The 19,850-nt window shown below is 46.4% G+C and overlaps 1 protein-coding gene across 1 annotated transcript; it reads left to right on the top strand.

Annotated features, from left to right (window-relative positions):
- The first annotated feature begins 7,831 nt into the window (after window positions 1-7,831).
- On the top strand, window positions 7,832-18,936 carry STARD5 (StAR related lipid transfer domain containing 5). Its single transcript, XM_050798574.1, has 6 exons — window positions 7,832-8,010; window positions 8,676-8,725; window positions 9,086-9,218; window positions 12,181-12,298; window positions 13,132-13,225; window positions 18,201-18,936. The coding sequence occupies exons 1-6, from the start codon at window positions 7,912-7,914 to the stop codon at window positions 18,346-18,348; spliced, it is 642 nt and encodes a 213-aa protein (XP_050654531.1). The 5' UTR covers window positions 7,832-7,911; the 3' UTR covers window positions 18,349-18,936.
- Window positions 18,937-19,850: the final 914 nt, after the last annotated feature.

Raw genomic sequence — 19,850 nt, 5'->3', positions numbered from 1 at the left:
GTGGTACCAAAGTATGTTACCAGCAGCGAATCATTACGTGTCTGCAGCAACCTCAATACTTGCCTCCTCAGAAGAATTTGGCAGAGGGGCACAAGACAGAAGGAGAGACTGAGGCAACTTTTAGAGCAGGAATGGAAGAACGTGAAATATATTTAGTAGAGGGGCAAGCAGGCGACTTGAGAGATCGAGTGCACCATTTGACCTCTGACTTGGGGTTTTACACGTTGTCATGCTTCCGGTGTCTTGCGTTACTTCTCCCCCATTTTTCCCTTTCTTCCCTTGGGGTGGTCTGTCCGCATGCGCAGTAGTGGCCTGCTAGCGCTTGGGAGGGGAGCATGCGCAGTGTGTTTACTGGCGTTGTGCACATGCTTACTCAAGGTTCTTCCCTTACCACCGGAATGCTCCATTTTGTCTTTTAGTGCGCATCCTTGAGCCCACTCACCCAACTCCTGACATTTCATCTGGAAGCTGCTGACCACCAGTTTCAGGTTTTTTCTGTCTATTGAGAGACTATCTTTCCCTGGTGCCAGCTGTGACCAATTATTATTTTAGAGAGACAACTAACAGCCACCTGACCATCACCTGATGGTCGCCTGACATTCCTGGGGGTTGTGTTGAAGAAGGAATTCATGAATTTTACAAGTATAATCAAAGACAACCAAAATTTTTTACTTTTTCCTTCAAAAGCTAAGTGTAGTGTAGCTCCCCAATAGTATAAGTTAAAGAAGAATACTAACTGCCTGTTTTTCCTTCTGTGCTCAGCAAGCCTTATCTGTACTTGCTAGTTTCACATTCCTTGAGGCTCAGTGAGTTCCTGCGTCACCTCCCTAGTGCAGCTGCAAAATTACAAGGTTGATGCAGAAACATGGCTTCCAAGGGATGTGGAACATGTAGTGTAGATAAACGTAAAAGACTGATCAACTGCCTTTGTTCTCGCTTCTGTAATACGCTTCCTGCCTCATGTAGCTCCTGGCCACTGACTGCTTAAAAGGTGGCTGCTTTCTTTGTCCAGGGCTCAGACTTTCCTGGACAATAGTCCTACTGAGCCAGGTGATCACCTTTTAATAAAGAACTTTCCTGAACTCACTCTGTTCGGTGTCTCCCATCTTTGTCCCACAACATTTCGTTGGCAGGAGCCCCCACTGTCTGCTCATGTCTGACACTACCCACTGCAACACTACCACCCATGCGTGGATTGTTTCCTTGGGGCTCTTTGCATCCAGAAGCACATCAGGCTATCATTTCAATGAAACTCAGTGCTTTGCCTCCTTTTGGGTTGACCACAAATCATAAGCAAGCCAGATATCTCATCCTGCCTGCTGAAGCCTCACCTGGGATATCGGAATGATACGAGTGAACTGTTTGTATTGCAATGCTGTCTTTCAACAGACAAAAGTCATCTTCTCTAATAAGCACCCCAAATCAGGTGGCCACCCTTAAAGATATCACAATGCTTAGTTTGTATGAATAATCAGTTTAGTAATGACAAGAGTAAATAACATTTATTGAGAACTTATTTTACTGTGCTAACTGGGCAGTATATCTGTATTAATAAATCAGGACACTTAGATTGGAAATAATCCATGATTTATCCCTAAGGTTTACTGGTTTGCTTAACTGGGAAGGATGGGAATCAAGTTAGCCTTAGGCCCAACTGGAGCCAGGGCATTAAAGCATCCTCAGGAATCTCTTTTCACCTCTCTGCTCTATTTTGATGTTTGTTGACCTCATTTTCTCCTACTGGCAACAGGCTTCCTCTATGTAGTCAATGGAGAAGGAAATCACAGCCACAGAAAATGCCGGGTTTACACCACCCAGCCAGTAAGTCCAGAGGGAAGAACAGCGCTGTTTCCCCCCACACCCCCTGTCCCCTTCACATCATCTTCACCTTTATGGGCTGATGTCCTTGGATTCTTCTATGGGCATTCTGCAGGGTTTGGGCAGCAGTGTGTTCAATCTGCCATGGTTAACCAGGAGCACACCCTGATTCAAATTTCCAGGATAACTCTCTTCACTCTAAATTGTGTCTTTTAAACATTTGTCTCTTCCACCAGATTGTGTCTTTGCAGCAAGAATGGTGTTGTATTCATTCTGCATTCTCAGTAACTAACACTTATTGTATTCGTTTTCTATTACTCTATAACAAATTTAGTAGGCTTAAAAGAATGCAGACTTAGCATCTCAGTTTCCATGGATCAGGAGTCCAGGCCCAGCTTAGGTGGATCCTGAGCTCAGGGTCTCACCAGGCTATAATCCAGGTGTATGCCAGAGCTGGCATCCCATTTGAGGTTCAGAGTCCTTTTCCAAGCTCAGGTGATTACTGGCAGAATTCATTTCTTTGAGGTCCTAGGACGGAGGCCCTCCACTCCTAGAGGCTGCCCGCAACTCCCTGCCACAAGGCCCTCTCCACAGCATGGCTGTTTGCATCCTCAAAGCCAGAAAGAGAGTGTTTCTTCAGTTTTGAATCTCTTTCCTTCCAGGGAAAGCCTGAACCCACTTTTTAAAAGGGCTCACCTGATTAGGTCAGGCCCACCCAGATACTCTCTTTTGATTAACTCAGAGTTAACTGAGTGGAGATCTCATTACATCTTCAAAATCACTTCACTTTTACTCTATCTGGGAGTAAAATATCATCATATACACAAGTGCCAGCATACTCAAGGGAAGAAGATTATATAGGGCATGTATACTAGGGAGCAGCAATCTTGGAGGCCGACCACAGATAATAAACATCTGTTGAACGTGAATGAGTGAACAAATAAATGAAAGAATTGTCCTGATGAATGAATCACAGGGTTATATTCTAAGATATATCACTAATTCTAAACAGAAAGAAAAGTCCAGTGTAAATACCAGCATTTTAAAAGTACACACAGATTAACACCTCTCCTGAAATTTAGGAAAAGGAGTGGACGTATTTTCAAATATCTTGACATGACAGATCCAAGAGGTTGCAGTCTGCTCAAGATTCAATGTTCTACAATGCCATGGAAATGTGCTTTTGAGATAGAGATGCTCATGGGAGGTTCATGATGATGGTCCCCTTTTCCAGATGCTTGGTCTGGGACTGTGGCCTCAAGCTCCCTGGGACATTAAAACATATTGTGGAAAAGGCTGGCCTTTCCTCCAGACACCTGTGGGAGCACCATTGTCTGTGTGGGAGTGGGGAGGTGCTTCTTTAGGACTTGAGGACAAGCAGGTCCTGAGACATTCCTAAGAAAATTTGAGAGTGGCCAAACAGCCTTGAAAGTATGAGTATCACTCTCCAAGGCACAACACAGCTCACATGCACTCTGGCACTTACTGTTGGGTTAGGTCTTTAATTTAATTAAATTTAAAAGACATAGAATAGTGCAAAGTCTACTGGGACAAGCACCAATATTCCTACTGTCAGGGTCAACAACTGCCAAGATTGGAATTTTATTTCCATTTAGCCATTTTGTTACTATTAATAATACAGAAAATATTACAGATACAGTCAAAGCCTACTCTAATCCCTACACAAAGTCTCATTCCCTTCACACTAGGAAGAGTTTGGAGTACAGCCATTGACCAATCGTTTATAGTTTTATATGTTGTATGTGTGAGTATGTATAAGTATCCATAAACAATGTGTAAGCACATCTTAAGAAAACAGTATTATACTGCATGTATTAATGCACATATTTATATTTTTAGCAAAAAAATAGACCAAACTCATTATGACTGTAGCAAAGTATTTCATCGTGTGAATAAACTACATAATATTGATCCTTTTTTTTTTTTTTACTGATGGACATTGAAATCATTTCTACTTCTTTGCTGCTGAAAATAATGTTGCACTAAACATCTTTTATATGTCCGTCTTCATGTATCTTCTTGGCACACACATGTGCCAGTGTTTACTTAGAAGTGAATATCGGTCCTCCAAAAAGAGAAATCCCTAGCTCATAAGAGATGAGCATGTTCATTTTCACTAGCAGCTCCTTTATTAGTCCTCACAAGTCCAGACGTCTGTGCACACTTCCTCTAGAGCATGAGAGGGCTATTTCCTTATAGCCTCACCAAGGCCTGATACTGTCACACCATCTCATTTTTGCCAATCTGATGAAAAAATTATACCAACTTATTTTAATTAAATTGCACTTTTGATTGTTATCATCTCTTCCTAAGTCAACTGGCCATTTGCATTTCCTCTTCTGAGAACTGATTGCCTAGTCAACACCTTTGTTCATTTTTCTGTAAACATCAACCATCATTGCTGTGAAAGGAGCTCATAAAGCTCCTGACAAAAGCACCACATGATAATCAGTTATCCCTTTCCCTTCCCTGAACTCTAGCCCTTGTCTAAGTTGCAGGAACAGAAAGCCACAAACCTACACTGTCAAAATGCCTTTGCATAACTGTGGTTTCACGACATTGCTTTGTATTTTAGCAACAGTCCACGGGGGTGTACGTTTCTGCCTTTGGTCAAACTATTATTGAGGACATGATCCACAGCATTATTAAAATCTCTCCTAAAAACACCTACATAACAAACTCCTCTCAGGTCTCAAAGATCAGACTATAATATCCATTAAAGAGTGAATTCCTTTCCATAAGAGTAGTTCAGTAAATATCTTAGTAACCTCAGAATGCTTCCTTTAGTCACCCCTTTTGTCTCAGAATTCACGAGTGCCAGGAAAATCAGAGCAAAGTTTTCTGCACATCTCTAAAAGACTAACTTCCCTAGCCTAAGGTAATATTTTCCAGCTACTCTGTGTGTGTGTGTTTTGCTTCTTTTTAGAGTTTGCAGGTTGTTGTTTTATCTTTGCACATTTCACACTTAACACTACATATACTCATAGGATGTAGTAGACAGTAAAGCATATGAGTAAACACGTGGCCTTTAGAAAGAGAAATCGGATGTTTGCCATAGCTCTGCCACTTCCCAGCTGTATGGCCTTGGATACCCTACTACTCCCATTGCAAAATAGTGCTGCGGTATTGTTGTGAAGTTAAATGGCCCAATACAGGTAAAGTGCTTAGGATAGTGGCTAGCAAGAAGTAAGTGCTGAGTAATGATTAGCTGTTGCTGAGTAAACAATAAACATAGACATGCTTACATTTGTAGATTCACATAGCATCTGCCCAAGCTAACTTAGTAAATATGCATGCAATTCTTCATCAGTGTCTAAGTGGAAAGCAGACACTGCACTCTATTCAGGGCCTTGTAAGATTGGAGCATGTGGACACTTGGGCCCATCTCCTCTATAGTTTGTCTGGTGGTGGTGTGAGTTAGAAGCTACTGGACTACCTACCCCCATATACACCTAATAAAAATTCAACTGGGACTTTGATGAAGTCTGGTGGACAACTGGGTGACTCAGAGGCCTCTCAGGACCTTGTGGGAAGGGCTCTGATCAACGGAATCTCCAGAGCTGTCATTCCTCCATCCCCTTCAGCTCCAAACTGCAGCCTCAGACAGACTACAAAATAGATTTCTGTCCCAGGCCCCTGGGAACCAGCTCTCTGTTCCAACCATCTGCTCACGCTGCCCCGTGCCAGCCTCCAGTGATAAAATAGATGAGTGGCCTGCTCCAAGGCTGCCCCAACCTCACCAATCTCCTACTTCCAGTTTGTCACAGGCCTCGGGGACAAACAGTTTGCTTCTCCAAATATTTTGTATATCCAGACGTTCCCATTTCCTAGGAGCAAAATAGTGCTACTATAGTCCTGCAGGGGATCTGCTTCACCCCCACTTTCCACCATCTGTGCTAGGTTATTTTGATGGCTACATAATATTCCACTAAATGGATGTTCTGTAACTTTGTTTAATATACTGTTAAATAGGTTGCTTCCAGTTGCAAGATTAATTTTATACATCTTTGTGCAGGAAGAGTCACTGGATCAAAGAACAAGTAGAGTAAAATTTTAATACATGTTGTTATTCTGTTCCCAGGAGGTTGCATACATTTATACTCTCATCCACAGTGTATAACTATTTCTCCATACCCTCACCAACATAGGGTGTAAACAAACTTCTTCATGTCTGTCCATCAATAGGTTTAAAAAAAGCCTCTCCTTGCTTTAATTTTTAATTCCCTAACAATGAGTGAGGTTCTGCATCTTTTTATAGCTTTGTTAGTCATGTCAATTAATTTTTCCACAAAGTATCTTTCCATGTCTAATGCATTCTTTTTGTCTATGGGGTTGTCTGAAAATTGCTTAATGATTTGTATGAGCCCTTGGTTCAATAAGAAAACTTATGTGTTAAAGTGTGTCCTGATTTTTCCTCATATTATCTAACTTTTTTTGAAATTTTGATGTGCTTAAATTTAATTGGGGTTAATTTACTAGTCTTTTATTTTATGGGTCCTGAGAGTATTCACATGAGTTACTTCCTTTGCTCTTCACAAGGCCATAGGGAACATTTGTTTGTTTGTTTATTTTTATTAATTTTTGAGACAGAGTCTTGCTTTGTGTAGCCCAGGCTGGAGTGCAGTGGTGCAATCACGGTTCACTGCAGCCTCTGCCTCCTGGGTTCAAGCGATCCTCCCACCTCAGTCCCCCAAGTAGATGGGATAACAGCCCCTCGTAACCATGCCTGGCTCATTTTTGTATTTTTAGTAGAGACGGGGGCTCACCATGTTGCCCAGGCTGGTCCCGAACTCCTGGGTTCAAGTGATCTCCTGCTCCGGGCTCCCAAAGTGCTGGGATTACAGGTGTGAGCCACCAGACCCCACGAGGAACATTTATGATGTGTCCCATTTCACCTTGGAGCGAACTGAAGCTCAAAGAATAATGAGTGAAACTGGGTCTAGATCTTGAGCTCCCTAATTCCCCATCCAGGCCTTCTTCACAGCCTGGCTGCCCTTCATATCTTCCAAAAAGGTCTTTCAAGTTGTCATTTTGTTTACACTACTCTTCCAAACATTTATATCCAAAGTTTAAAGGAAACAATAAGTACACAAAAAAGAAAGATAAGAAACAGACCTCAATATTGACCTTTTCAAATATTTAGTTGGTGATAGCGCAGAAGAGGGGAAAAGGGGAAACCGAGGCTGTCCTTGCTATTCACACTGGGAAGACGCGACCCTGGCTCACTCTCCGCAGCTCCAGGGAAGCTGGAAGCAGAGAACTCCCATATCTCTAATAAAGCCGGGCCTCTCGCAGATGTCAGCGCATTGCATTGACTCCTGGACACCTGTACTAGAGGCCCCTCAGGCACCTCCAACTAAATATGCCCAGAACTGAACTCGGCCTATCTCTTCGCCATCTCAGGTAAGCTGCCAGGTGGCCAAGGCTGGGAGTCATGATGCTTTCTCCTTCTGAACATCCACAGTCGGGGGCAGAGACCTTCACCTTCCATCTCCTAAATACTCTACGATGGGTCCTCTTCTCTTCACCGCCACTCCCCGCACCCCTGCCCCACACCTCTCCCACCGTTGCACGCGCCCAGTCTCCACGCGCATTTCCTCTCCCACCCTGCACCTCTAATGCAAATCGCACCACCGTCCCGCAGGCTGAAAGCTTCGGTGCACTCAGGACAAGAGTCCACGCTTCTTAAACAAACAGTCGACATTGTCTGCGACCTGGCCTGGCCCAACGGGTCTCCGTCATTGGCCATCTTAGAGTCCCGGGGCTCCAGAGCTCCTCCCACAACTGGACAAGAAGGAGGCGGATACCGCAGGACCTTACCAGGCACGCCGGAGGCTTCCGGGACCCGCCCAGGCGCTGACGCTAACTGGAGAGCCTGGCCCCGCAGTTTGTGGTGCTGCCAATCTTAGGGAGGCGGGATCCGTCTGAGGGCCTGCACCAATTCGGGCGCGGGGGCGGGGAAAGAGGCGGGGCTACGAGCTCCTCCCAGAGCTCCAGCTTTCAGGCACTCCGGATCCAGCGCCGCGGCTCAAAACACCAGCGACCCCGCGGCCAAGCGCGGTTCCCGGCGCAATGGACCCGACGCTGGCAGCCCAGACGAGCGAAGCTGTGGCCGAGAAGGTGCTCCGGTACCGGCGGGACACAGCAGGCTGGAAGATTTGCCGGGAAGGCGTGAGTGAGGAGCTGGGCGGGAAGGCGTCCCGGAGACCGCTTCGTGGAGCCCGGGTCCCCAGGAGCCCCCAAGCCACTCCTCTCCCCGTTGTTTTCTGCACCCCAATCCCCTGGACCCGATTGAGAGGGATTCCAATGGGGATTGTTTTAAAAAAAGATTGGGCCTGTTATGCTTACAGTGACTTAAGGTGGTATCTGTTCCTTTCACTCAGTGACTTACCCAAGGTCACCTGGCTGTTGAATGCTGTTTAGGACTGGAACCCTAACACCAGCCTCTAAAGCCTTTACTCTGTTCATTACAGCGTGAACCCCTCTCTTTGTCGTTGCCAGAGGGTAGCATGGGGGTAGTTTTGCTTGACACTTCTGACTTTTAACAAGTAGCCCTGGGTTGCTCAAGGAAACAGAATGCATGGTGGCTTTTAGATAATTTGAAAACCACCCACGGCTCTTGGAGTCAGCCAGTTGAGATCTTTTTCTTCATCACATTCTGCTGTGGGGACAGCTTTGCCCAAGACTAGTCCCAGCTTTTCCACGTATGGGTTGCACAGCCTTGGAGAGTCGTATCTCTTGAGGCCTCAGACCCCTCTTCTGTAAAACAGGGGATTAAGCCAGGTGACCAGAGACCTTCTAGCTCTAAAATTCTATGGTTCTGTGCCTTTTGACAGAATGGAGTTTCAGTTTCCTGGAGGCCATCTGTGGAGTTTCCAGGGAACCTGTAAGTGCATGCCTTGTTCAAAGCTTACCAGAGGTGCCGCACCCTTCCTGGTATCTTTATGGGTTTGCCTTTTAAAATATTCAGATCAACCCTACAACCCGTAATCAATTGTCCTCCAGAAAAGCCTTACTGTTTTTAATGAAATCATTTTCAGCAAACTGTATTCTTGTGAAAGCTCACTGTCCATTTCTGCAGGCCTGAAGGGAGGTGGGGCTAGTAAGTTTCAGCCCCTTCTCTGCAAGCCTGTCCCAAAAGAGTAGTGACAGACATGGCATGGTTCACCTCCTAGTCCTTAGATACAATCACAAGATAAACAAATTTGATTGATGCATTGGGGTCAAATTCCTTTTTGTGCTCCAGGTACCGAGGAGAAGGCATTGTATATGGGACACCAGAGGAGGTGTGGGACTGTGTGAAGCCAGCCGTTGGAGGCCTACGAGTGAAGTGGGATGAGAATGTGACCGGTTTTGAAATTATCCAAAGCATCACTGATGTAAATCTTCCCAAGCATGTTATCTCTAGATAGTGTCTGGGCCCTGCTATAGTAACTCCCTCCCATTTCTTCTGGAAGGGGTCCGTGATACCTTTTGTCAGGGGCATATGTCCTGCAAACACAGGCTGCCCACTGCTTGCAGGATTGGAGGCCAGCCTCAGCCCAGTTTCCTGGTGGGAAACGTCATGATTCAGATAGGCAGAGAAGCCCCAAACAGAGTCTCTGGGGGTAGCATACCTGTTCCTTGTGTGGGGCTGCTGCACTAGGCGACACAGGACCCTCAGCCCCTGGCACCCACTTCCCTGAAGCCTGGGCCAGTAGCAGCCCCATGTACCTGCATGACCCCAGTTACCCTCTGGTATGAGGGTCTTCACGCTTTTTGCTTACATGCTTCCAACAGATTTTTGGGAAATTATGCATCATCCTCACACATCCAGTTGACATCTATTAATAACATTTAGTTGACAACTAAATTTTTATAAGTTGCAAAGTGTATCATTTTCGACATGTAAATATCAGTTTTGAACAAAGCAATGACATTCTTTTAGATGTATCTAAATAATATATAAATTTTTATTTAAAATACATGAACAAAGTTTATTAAATAGTCAGAAATTGTATGTAACTGTTTTCCTAGAACTCAAATTTCCATTCCACGTAGCCCTCTGAATTTTATCCTAATTTAATACATGGTTGTTCTTGGAAGTCATCATCTTGCATCATAAATATGCATAGAAATGGAAATTTTTTTAATCATGTATTTCCTGTAATCATGAGACTAATTTTTTTTTTTTTTTTTTTTTTTTTTTTTTTGAGACAGAGTCTCACTCTGTCGCCAAGCTGGAGTGCAGTGGTACGATGTGGGCTCACTGCAGCCTCCGCCTCCCGGGTTCAAGCAATTCTGCCTCATCCTGAGTAGCTGGGACTACAGGGGCACGCCACCATGCCCAGCTAATTTTTGTATTTTTGGTAGAGACGGGGTTTCACCATGTTAGCCAGGATGGTCTTGATCTCTTGACCTCATGATACCCCCATCTCGGCCCCCCAAAGTGCTGGGATTACAGATGTGAGCCACCACACCTGGCCAAGACTAATTGTTTTTTTTTTTAATTGGATTGAGGTACAAGTGTAATTCATTAAAATAACATGATTATATTATAAATTCTGATAAAGAAATATTAAATGTGACAAGTAAAACATTTTGCATCTTTAGCTGAGATGAATGGGAGCTCTTTTTTCTAATTAACTCATAAGTCCATGAAAAGATACAAACTTTTCAATAGACAACTGCAAAGTAGAGGGGAAGCATAGGCTACTGGTGAGCTCAGGTTTACAAAAAAGTGGAGAATTACCAAGTGGTAGCTCTTTATCATTTAGTGAAACAATGAAAATATGGAGAAAGGGCTTTTCCTTGCAGACTGGCATTTTTCAGCATGCTTTTGGCAACTCTCAAATATCCTAATTCTAAAATAGATGATGGATAGATAGGTGGATGGATGGATAGGATACAGGGCCATGCCATGAGTTTGTCGCATTTATGACATGCGCTGCTGCTGTCTTCAAAATTTCTTTCCAAAGTTCTCCTCATCTTGGTTTCCAGACACTATACCTCAGGAATGATGCACCTGGGGGCAATCATCAGAGGTGGAAGCAGTATAATTTTTTTTCAAATTTTTCATCACTTCTGCCATTACTGTTACAGAATACCAGAATTTAGAAATGACAAAATTGCCTTGTTTTTAACACCAAGTTTTGGAATGTGTTTAAGAAAGGGAAAAACATGAAATTCTAACACCAGTGTATACGGCCTTGATTACATATTGCAGCCAGCACTCCTAATTGTCCCTTTGCCACCCTGGAGGATTTTACACACTGGGACAATTCATGATAGGATGATTCTAGATGAATGGGCATATGCTGTGCTTTTCTTCAAATGGGAAAGGAGACCCTGTGTGCAGGTGCAGCCTGTTCCCAGGCAGGTCGTTAAGGGATGAAGAAAACATGGAGTAGAGTCATCTGGAAATTCATCCTCATTGCACCCATTGCAAAGTGCTCAAGTGCCCCCAGGCATCTCACGCCCATTTGAAGATTAATTTCCTGAGGCCAAAAGTGTCCCTGCTGAAAAGTTTCTCAGCAACACGTGGTGCCCCAAGTCTTAATACCTGAGGGGAAAGACAAAGAGATGGAGACCTTTACCAGCCCCACTCACCTCCCCTGAGACTTCTCCCCAGGACTGTTCCATCGCAGACCTGGCCTGTCGTTCTCCATTGTGACCCCGAGAGAGGCTGGGCCCCGCTCTCTTGCAGGATGGGATGAATGGGAGAAAGCCCAGCATCCTTGGTTTATAAAATGGGAGTGTGGACTACTGGGATATGCTGAGATTGAGTGAGGTTCAAGGTATTCCCTCCTGGGGCTGGGACTAGGGTAAACCAAAGAGTTGCCCCAGGCACAACATAGGAGGCTGAGCAAGTGCAGGGTCAGCCCTAAAAAAGAGTGGCCTTTCTTCCCTGTCCCTAGCTCTGGTCCTGTTCAAATCCCATCTCCACCATGAGCTTCGTGCTGAGTTCCTTAGTCTCTCCAAGTGTCAGTTTCCTCACCTGTAGTAGGGATTAATGATACCTGTTTCTAAAGGTAAGGGACAACTGAGAGCTTTGTCCAGCCAGGCTCTTACTAGGTGCTCAATAAATGGTACCTCTTATGGTCACTTGTGAGACATGACTTCAGCATGGCACTGGTCTGCAGCTAGATAGCTGTGGGCAGCCTGTGTCACAGCCCTCATCTTACAAACTGGGTGTATTTCCATGACACCCGGTTCCTGGGAAGATTTGCTCTGGATCTTACTGTTTGTAGTGCCACCCTACTGTCAGTCCTGGTACCTCTCCCAGACCTTGAGGGATGGAGTGGGAGTTGGGAGAAGATGTCCGGCCAGCAGTCACAGCTACATGCTTCTTTGGTTTGGCAGACCCTGTGTGTAAGCAGAACCTCCACCCCCTCAGCTGCCATGAAGCTCATTTCTCCCAGAGATTTTGTGGACTTGGTGCTAGTCAAGAGATATGAGGATGGGACCATCAGTTCCAACGGTGAGTGATGCCCAGAGGAGCTGCCATGCCTTCCTACGATGCTGGGCTTTCTCTTCTGCACCTCACAGTTCCTTAAGGAGAGCCAAGCAACCAGAAATCACCAGAAACTCACACTCTGAGTCCCCTACCTCATCTGGTTGGGTTTGAGGGGATTCAGGGCCATGGGGGTCTGAGGCAAGACAGTCCACATACCAGTAATTCTATGTTTAAGTCACGGTTTTGCCAGTGCCTCCCCTTTTTTTTTTTTCCTGCCGAAGCTTATGGTGTTTGCTGTAGACATGTAGGTTAGTTGGGTGGCAAAAAACTTGTGTGAAAAATCCATGGCCATGTCTTCTTGAGAGTTTGGGTGCTGTCCACTCCCTTAATGTCCAGTGAGGAGCAGGGCTCCTGCCTCTGCACAGCCCCTGCCATTCCTCCAATTCTTCTACATGAGAGAGTTGGATGCATCCATGCCTCTCCTGGCTGGGATTTGAGAGAGGCACGTGCCTCCTCCCACTCCCAAACCTTGTGTTCTAGAATGTTCTTTTCTCTAATATTCTTGACAAGCTTGGGAAAGCTATGTGCGTGTTTATGCGTGAATGCAGATGAGTGTGTGTGAGTGCAAGTGTGTGTGCATGTGTGTGAGTTTGTGTACACGCATGTGAGAGGGTATTTGTATGTGTGAGTGTAAGGGGCAGTAGGGTGGGAGTAGGGGGACCTCACGCCAAAGGGCAGGAGTCCGTCACAGACTCCAGGGCTGCAGGTAGTCCGGTCTGTGTGTTCTATGGCATCCCAGTGGCGGTGGCCTGATCGTCTGAAGTTGTAACTCACTGACATTCTGCACTGTCTTCCAGCCACCCATGTGGAACACCCCTTGTGTCCCCCGAAGCCAGGTTTTGTGAGAGGATTTAACCATCCTTGTGGTTGCTTCTGTGAACCTCTTCCAGGGTAAGGATAATTTCCTGCATTGAGGTACATGGCTCAGACCTAACCGTGCCTTCCCTGTGGACCTTCTCTGAAAAGGGGCACTTTGACTATGATTCAAAAGAAGAAAAATGCCTTACAGCTGTTTAGATTGTGACGATACAAAATACTTTCACACACATCTGCGTAAGCAGAACCTCCTGAGAGTACCTGGCACATGGGCAAGAATTGAGGGGAGGCGTTACTCTTATTTGTGATGCAGGAAATTTTCCCTGCAGCCTCCAGGCTAAACAAATGTCATGGTCCATTTAGCAAATGAGGAAACTGAGGTTTGGGGAGATTCAGTGATGTGTTCTGACTCAAAGGCTAGGAGGTTGGCAGGGCAGGGTCTGTGCTCCGAGTCCTCCCTGAATACCCTCTGCCAGACAGGAGCAGCTTTGAAGATAGCAGTCCCCACCCCACATTTCACTCAGTGATCATCTCTCCTCGGCAAGGAATGTGGCGGAACTCAGGCCTAAAGGGCAGTTCTGAGACCACACTGTAAGTCAGCCTCAGAATTGACCCCGGGGACTCTCTATTCCCATTTGCCACAGGTCATGGCCAGGCTCTTGCCAGGACATTTCTGTGTAATGAATTACCTGTCCCTCATTGATCCTGGGAATCATGCAAGTTGACAGCGAAAGAAACTGCACCTTGCAGGTGTGTCGCAGTGTTCCCTGCAGTCTCCACACAGATGCCTGGAGGGAAGGGGTCCGTGCTTCTACCACATTGTCCCAGGAGGTGGGCCTCGGCGTCATGGGATTATACCAAGCCCAGACCTAGCACCTTTATGTTACCCTCTTTGCTAAGCTGGCTTTTCAGACATCACATGAAGACTTTTCTTAGATGTAACACAATTTTGAGTTTGAAAATAGCACAGCTGTGCTCTGCCACACACAAACATACACACCTGTGCTTAGTTTCAGTTCTCTCAATATATAGGTGCCCTAGATGCCCTGGCCTGGACTCATTTCCTTGTCCTCTCCCACCTAGTAGTCAGATGCTAGGACTCACCTTTCAATGGTGCCGGGTCTGACAGAGAGGAGTTTTCAGAATAAGAGGCAGAGTCATTTCTTCTCAGGGGCTGAATCCCATTGCTGTCTTCTTTTTGGTGGAATGCACAATATAATGGGTAGTATCATGCCCATAGCAAAGGTATCACGTGGATTTTATTTTATTTTATTTTATTTTTGAGACAGAGTTTGGCTGTCACCCAAGCCAGAGTGCAGCGGTGCAGTCTTAGCTCACTCTTGGCAACCTCTGCCTCCCAGGCTCAAGCAATTCTCCTGCCTCAGCCTCCCAAGTAGCTGGGATTACAGGTGCCTGCCACCATGCCTGGCTAATTTTTGTATTTTTAGTAGAGCGGGGGTTTCACCATGTTGTCCAGGCTGGTCTCGAGCTCCTGACCTCAAATGATCCCCCCGTCTTGGCCTCCCAGAGTGCTGTGATTACAGGCATGAGTCACTACGCCTGGCCCAACTGCATGGATTTTGCTGATAGGTTGGTTGGAGTCCCACAAAACCCTGCCTATATGAGGGTTTTAATTCAAGTGTTGACTCTTCCAACTCCTGTCTACTTGATTAAAAACATCATGTGTTCTCAGTAAAACTTTCTTCCAGAGCCTGCTCTGTGCAGTTATTCTCATGAGGCTGTGGATCTGAAATCTGTGACAATGATTATTCTCTTATTATTCTGTGAAGATAGGCCTATTCTGGACGCTAGATTCAGCTGGCATTAATAGCAGCAGCAGCAGCTGCAAACATTTAGACAGCACTACTGTGTCAGCCACTATTCTAAGCACTTTGTATAAATTAACTATTTTTATAACACCCTAAGGCATTGTTGTGATCCTGATTTTTAAGATAAGAATGGTGGGTGCACAGAGAGGTTTAGTAACTTATCCAAGGTCACATAGCCAGCAAGTAAGAGAGCCACAGTCTCATTCTGGCCATCTGGCTCCAGAATCTGGGCTCTTAACGCAGATACTGATGTCTCAAAACAGCTAGAGTATCTCTCCTCTTAGAACTTAGATTCCAATGAAGGCAGGAGGAGACAGACTAAACACAAATGTAAGTAGTTCTGTCTCATGGATGCTTTAGTAAGTATCAGATGTTAAGTGCCTTGGGGAAAACTAAACCCAGATAAAGGTGCCAGGGAAAGGTGTGAGTGGGTCGTCTAGGGGGTTTCCCTAAGAAGACATTTGAACAAAGCACAAATGCAGGGAGTCTTGGGCATGTTGGTGGAGTGAGCATTCTGGCAGGGGTATAAGCAGATGCAAAGTCTCAGAAGTAGGAGCAGGAGCCAGCGCAAAAGCAGCGCCTCTGAGGAACAGCACAGAGGGAGGTGTTGTGTTAGCAAGGGGAGAGGCTAGGACATTCGGCCCATGAGGTAGCAGGGCCCACAGCCTGTTGGGGACTTTCCTCTGAATAAAATGGGAAGCCACTGGGGAGGCCTGAGCAGGACATGCCCTGACTTCAGTCTTAACTGCTGTGATGCCCTGCTTCCCCAAAGAGGGTGAACTCCAAGGGACAGGGACTTCCTTCCATCTCAAAGCCTTAGCATCATCTGCACTGCACCCTCTCCCTCACCCACCAACCTCTGCCCATCCCACCTTTGCTAGGGCCTTCTCTCTCCTCTTGCTCTCTTGAGCAAGAGGCTGTGAGCAAGAGGGCAAGAGGACTCATCAGGGGTGAGGTGGTGTTGAGGCCAGAGGTAGTGGTGGTTGAGCTGCAAGTGACTGTGGGGGATGGGGGAAATGTGTTCTCAAGGTGGAGGAACCTGTATTTGTGGTCAAGGCAGCATTACAGTATCATTTCTGGAGCACTTGCTGGTGCTAAGTGTGCTTCACGCCTACTCTCATTAAATCCTTCTAGCAACCATAGTGGATGCCTTCATCCCAGCCTTTTCTGAGGGGAGACTGGGTGACCCACAACTCCTCTGTGCCCCCTGTTGCCCTTTCTGTTGTTGTTGTCACATAATGGTGTACATACAAGAGCTACCACTCACCAAGGCCACTGTGAGGAAGAGTTTGTCCCATCCCACACGGCCTCTCCCATGTTCCACCCACCACAAAGCCCAGTCCTCACCCAGAGGGAGACATGATCATGGAGTCTCGTTTCTCACTCACCTGTTCATGTTTCTAAAGAGGATGCTGCTGAGAGGTGATGGGGGCCAGAGGAGGCCCAGTGGGAGGAGGAGCAGGGATGAGAGAGAAGGCCCTAGCAAAGGCGGGATGGACAGGGGTTGGTGGGTGAGGGAAAGGTGGAATGTGGATGATGCTAAGGCTTTGATATGGAAGGAAGTCCCTGTCCGCTGGAGTTCACCCTCTTTGGGGAAGCAGGGCACAAGCAGAGGAGAAAAGCCACAGCGCAGAGGAGCACATGCTCTCCCGTCTTATGGATCTGTTGGCCCCCATCCTGCTCCAGGCCCGTCGTCCTTCTATATGACTTGGGGAGTGAGTTTTTTTTTTTTTTTTTTTGAGATGGAGTTTTGCTGTTGTCACTCAGGCTGGAGTGCAAAATGGTGCAATCTCAGGTCACTGCAACACCCACCTCCCAGGTTCAAGCGATTCTCCTGCCTCAGCCTCCCGAGTAGCGGGGATTACAGGCACCCACCACCATGCCCGGCTAATTTGTGTATGTTTAGTAGAGATGGGGTTTCACCATGTTGTCCAGATTGGTCTCGAACTCCTGACCTCAGGTGATACAACCGCTTCGACCTCCCAAAGTGCTAGGATTACAGGTGTGAGCCACCGTGCTTGGCCCTGAGGAGTAGGATTCTAAAAGGTCTCCAGTTCCAAACCTGTAGCCTGCATGATGTCAGGAAACATCTCGTGGGCAGGCATAGAGCTACCTGGGGTTCCTGGTGAGGCTGAGGCTGTGGACAGTTGCATTCAAATAAAATGCCAAATGAGCTCCACAAAGCCCATACTACCTTTGTTGTCCTGGCCGTTGAGAAGTTTGTCACAGTGAAGATTGCTTCATGTCCCTACCAAGTTGTGTTCCGTCTCCACATTGTGTGCCCCTTTGATTCTGGACTTCCAGTCTGCATCTGTGCCACCTGCCGTCCTCTGAGCTTCTGCCCCCCCCTCCCCGGCCAAAATCCCTTCATAAGTGCTCAAATTATTCGCCAGTTCTCTAAATAACGGTTCTCAAAATTTTGGCATAAGGCTTTATTATACCCTTAAATATATTTGAGGGCTTCATAGGGCCTTTGTTCATGGAGGTTATAGCTATCATTATTTGATGTATTGAAATTGTAACTGGGAAATTTGAGAAATGTTAAAAATATTTTAACATAAAAATTCACTACATGTTAAATAACTTTATTTTTTAAAACTGTATTTTTTTAGAAACAAAAAATACCGTGAAAAGAGTGGCATTTTTACATTTTTGCTCATCTCTTTCATGTCAGCTTAACAGAAGCTCATACCTGCTTCTGCATGCAGTCTGTTGCAATATCACACATCATGTAACCTCCAGAAAACTCCACCATATGCACGTGAGAGAAGGCGAATCACGTGTTAGTGTTGTTATGAAAATAATGTTAACATTGCAGACCCCTCGAAAGGGTCCCAGGAACCCCCAGGAGGTTGCAGACCCTAAATAGTGAAGGGCAGCATCTCTTCGTTCCTCTCAGGGCCTGGCACGAAGTGAGTTCTCCGAAAGTATTTGCTGAGTGAATCAGGCAGCAAGGTACTGCCTTTTTGGACTGGGAGTAGGGACTTCTCCCTCCCTGGAGGCTTGGAGAGGCTGTGGAATGCATCCCTGACGGGACGAGATTCCATCCTGAAAATGAGCAGGTCCAGAGAGGACCCCTGGGTAGAGGGCACAGCAAGGGATGAGACGCAATCACTGTATCATGGCCATTTCCACTGGGCTGGGCTCTGCTCACCTGCCTGGTGCTCATCCCCAGCATCTCTGCTGTAGATCGTAACACAGCTCTGCTGTTGCCTTTACAGGGAACCCACCAAGACCAACCTGGTCACATTCTTCCATACCGACCTCAGCGGTTACCTCCCACAGAACGTGGTGGACTCCTTCTTCCCCCGCAGCATGACCCGGTTTTATGCCAACCTTCAGAAAGCAGTGAAGCAGTTCCATGAGTAATGCCATCATTACTTCTTGGCAAAGAACTCCCATGACTCATCGAGGAGCTCCAGCTGTTGGGATACCAAGGAGCCCGGGAGCATGCGGAGGCCTGTGTTCACTCTTTGGAACAAGCTGACGGACTACACATCTCTGAGAATGCCAACCAGAGGCGGCAGCCCACCCTTCCTGCCTCCTGCCCCACTCAGGGTTGGCATGCGATGAGCCATTCATGTGCTCTAAACTCCATCTGCCTGTTACCCAAACATGCCTCTCCTGGCAGGGTAGACCCAGGCCTCTAACCATCTGACAGGGACTCGGGCTGGACACCGTGTGATGCACTCTGGCCCCAAGCCTTTATGTGCCCATCACTCTCAGAGACCGCGTTTCCCTGACTGTCATAGAGAATCATCATCGCCACTGAAAACCAGGCCCTGTTGCCTTTTAATCATCTACAGCTCCCTTAGTCCTGCGCTGCAGACCCTCAAATGTATTTTTCTGATACAGACCTTATATATGGCTTTACTGCCACAAAAGAGTTTTTTTCCTTAAAAAAGGTGTCAACTTGGAAAATAATGGTTTAAAAATGGGATAACCATTAAGGAAAAACACTTTCAATGTATCTTCCATTTGATGAATTTGTTTTTCTCTCTTTATCCCCTCGTGGTGGACTTCCATGCCCTCAATGAAACCAGGCAGTGTGAATCTGTTCCAGCCCAAATCTGCAGCATTAGGGATGAGTTCTTGGCAGTGATTCTGAACTGAGCATGTACTCACGTCTGCATGGGGAACTCTGGGGAGAAGAACCTTCTTTTTCTTTCCCCTGAGCATTTGCCTTTCCTTGTCTTCTTACTGAGGTGGAGGCAGGAGGTCTCTGGGTTCCAGGCCCTGGCCAGGCCATCCTGCCATCAGGAAAGATAGACGAGCATGCCTCCCTCTAGCAACCCTGGCTGGAATCTCCCCTCCAGATCCTGCTGCAAGACTGCACAAACCGACAGGGGCCATGTCCACCCAGGCACATCATCAGAACCAGTGAGCACAGCCTTGCCACCTGGAAGGGGCCGCAGCAGCCATGCAAGTTTCTTTCCCTATCTCCGATCCAGAGAGGGATCCTCTAACGTTCTCTAGCAACCTTATCTGCACCCCCGCCACCTTCCTTGTAAGAAAGACCGCGTGTGTCTGACTAAAATCCCTTCACGTTGCATTTACCCAGGTTACTATTGCGCGTGCAGGATGTTTTCAGTGTTCTCAGCCTTTGCTCCTCCAAATAGAAAACATTTCCCCTGTGTTACTGTTACTTCCCTATTTTTGAGTCCTGGGGTGACTGTCTCTTAAATGTGCCAAGATGTGAGCAAGCTTTAAAACACGACAGCTCAGTGTTAAGGGGGCAGAAAGCTTCCTCTTTCTGTGTTCTATTGCAACTACAGATTCCACAATCATGCCTTAAGATCTTTTAGCTAACACCCTTTTCAAGAAATCATCAGGCTCTTGGATTGACTTAGAATTCATTCATTCATTAAGTG

The sequence above is a fragment of the Macaca thibetana genome, chromosome 7 (assembly GCF_024542745.1).
Source record: "Macaca thibetana thibetana isolate TM-01 chromosome 7, ASM2454274v1, whole genome shotgun sequence".
In the NCBI taxonomy this organism is placed as follows: Eukaryota; Metazoa; Chordata; class Mammalia; order Primates; family Cercopithecidae; genus Macaca; species Macaca thibetana.
Note: the sequence above shows the minus strand (reverse complement) of the source record. Positions and strands in the feature narration are given on the sequence as shown.

What these genes read in the sequence shown, in the direction of transcription:
- STARD5 (XM_050798574.1), top strand. Translation starts at nt 7,912, where the DNA reads ATGGACCCGACGCTGGCAGCCCAGACGAGCGAAGCTGTGGCCGAGAAG. An exon ending in TTATCCAAAGCATCACTGAT is followed by an intron (nt 9,219 to 12,180) that starts GTAAATCTTCCC and finishes TTGGTTTGGCAG; the next exon opens with ACCCTGTGTGTAAGCAGAAC. An exon ending in TTCTGTGAACCTCTTCCAGG is followed by an intron (nt 13,226 to 18,200) that starts GTAAGGATAATT and finishes TTGCCTTTACAG; the next exon opens with GGAACCCACCAAGACCAACC.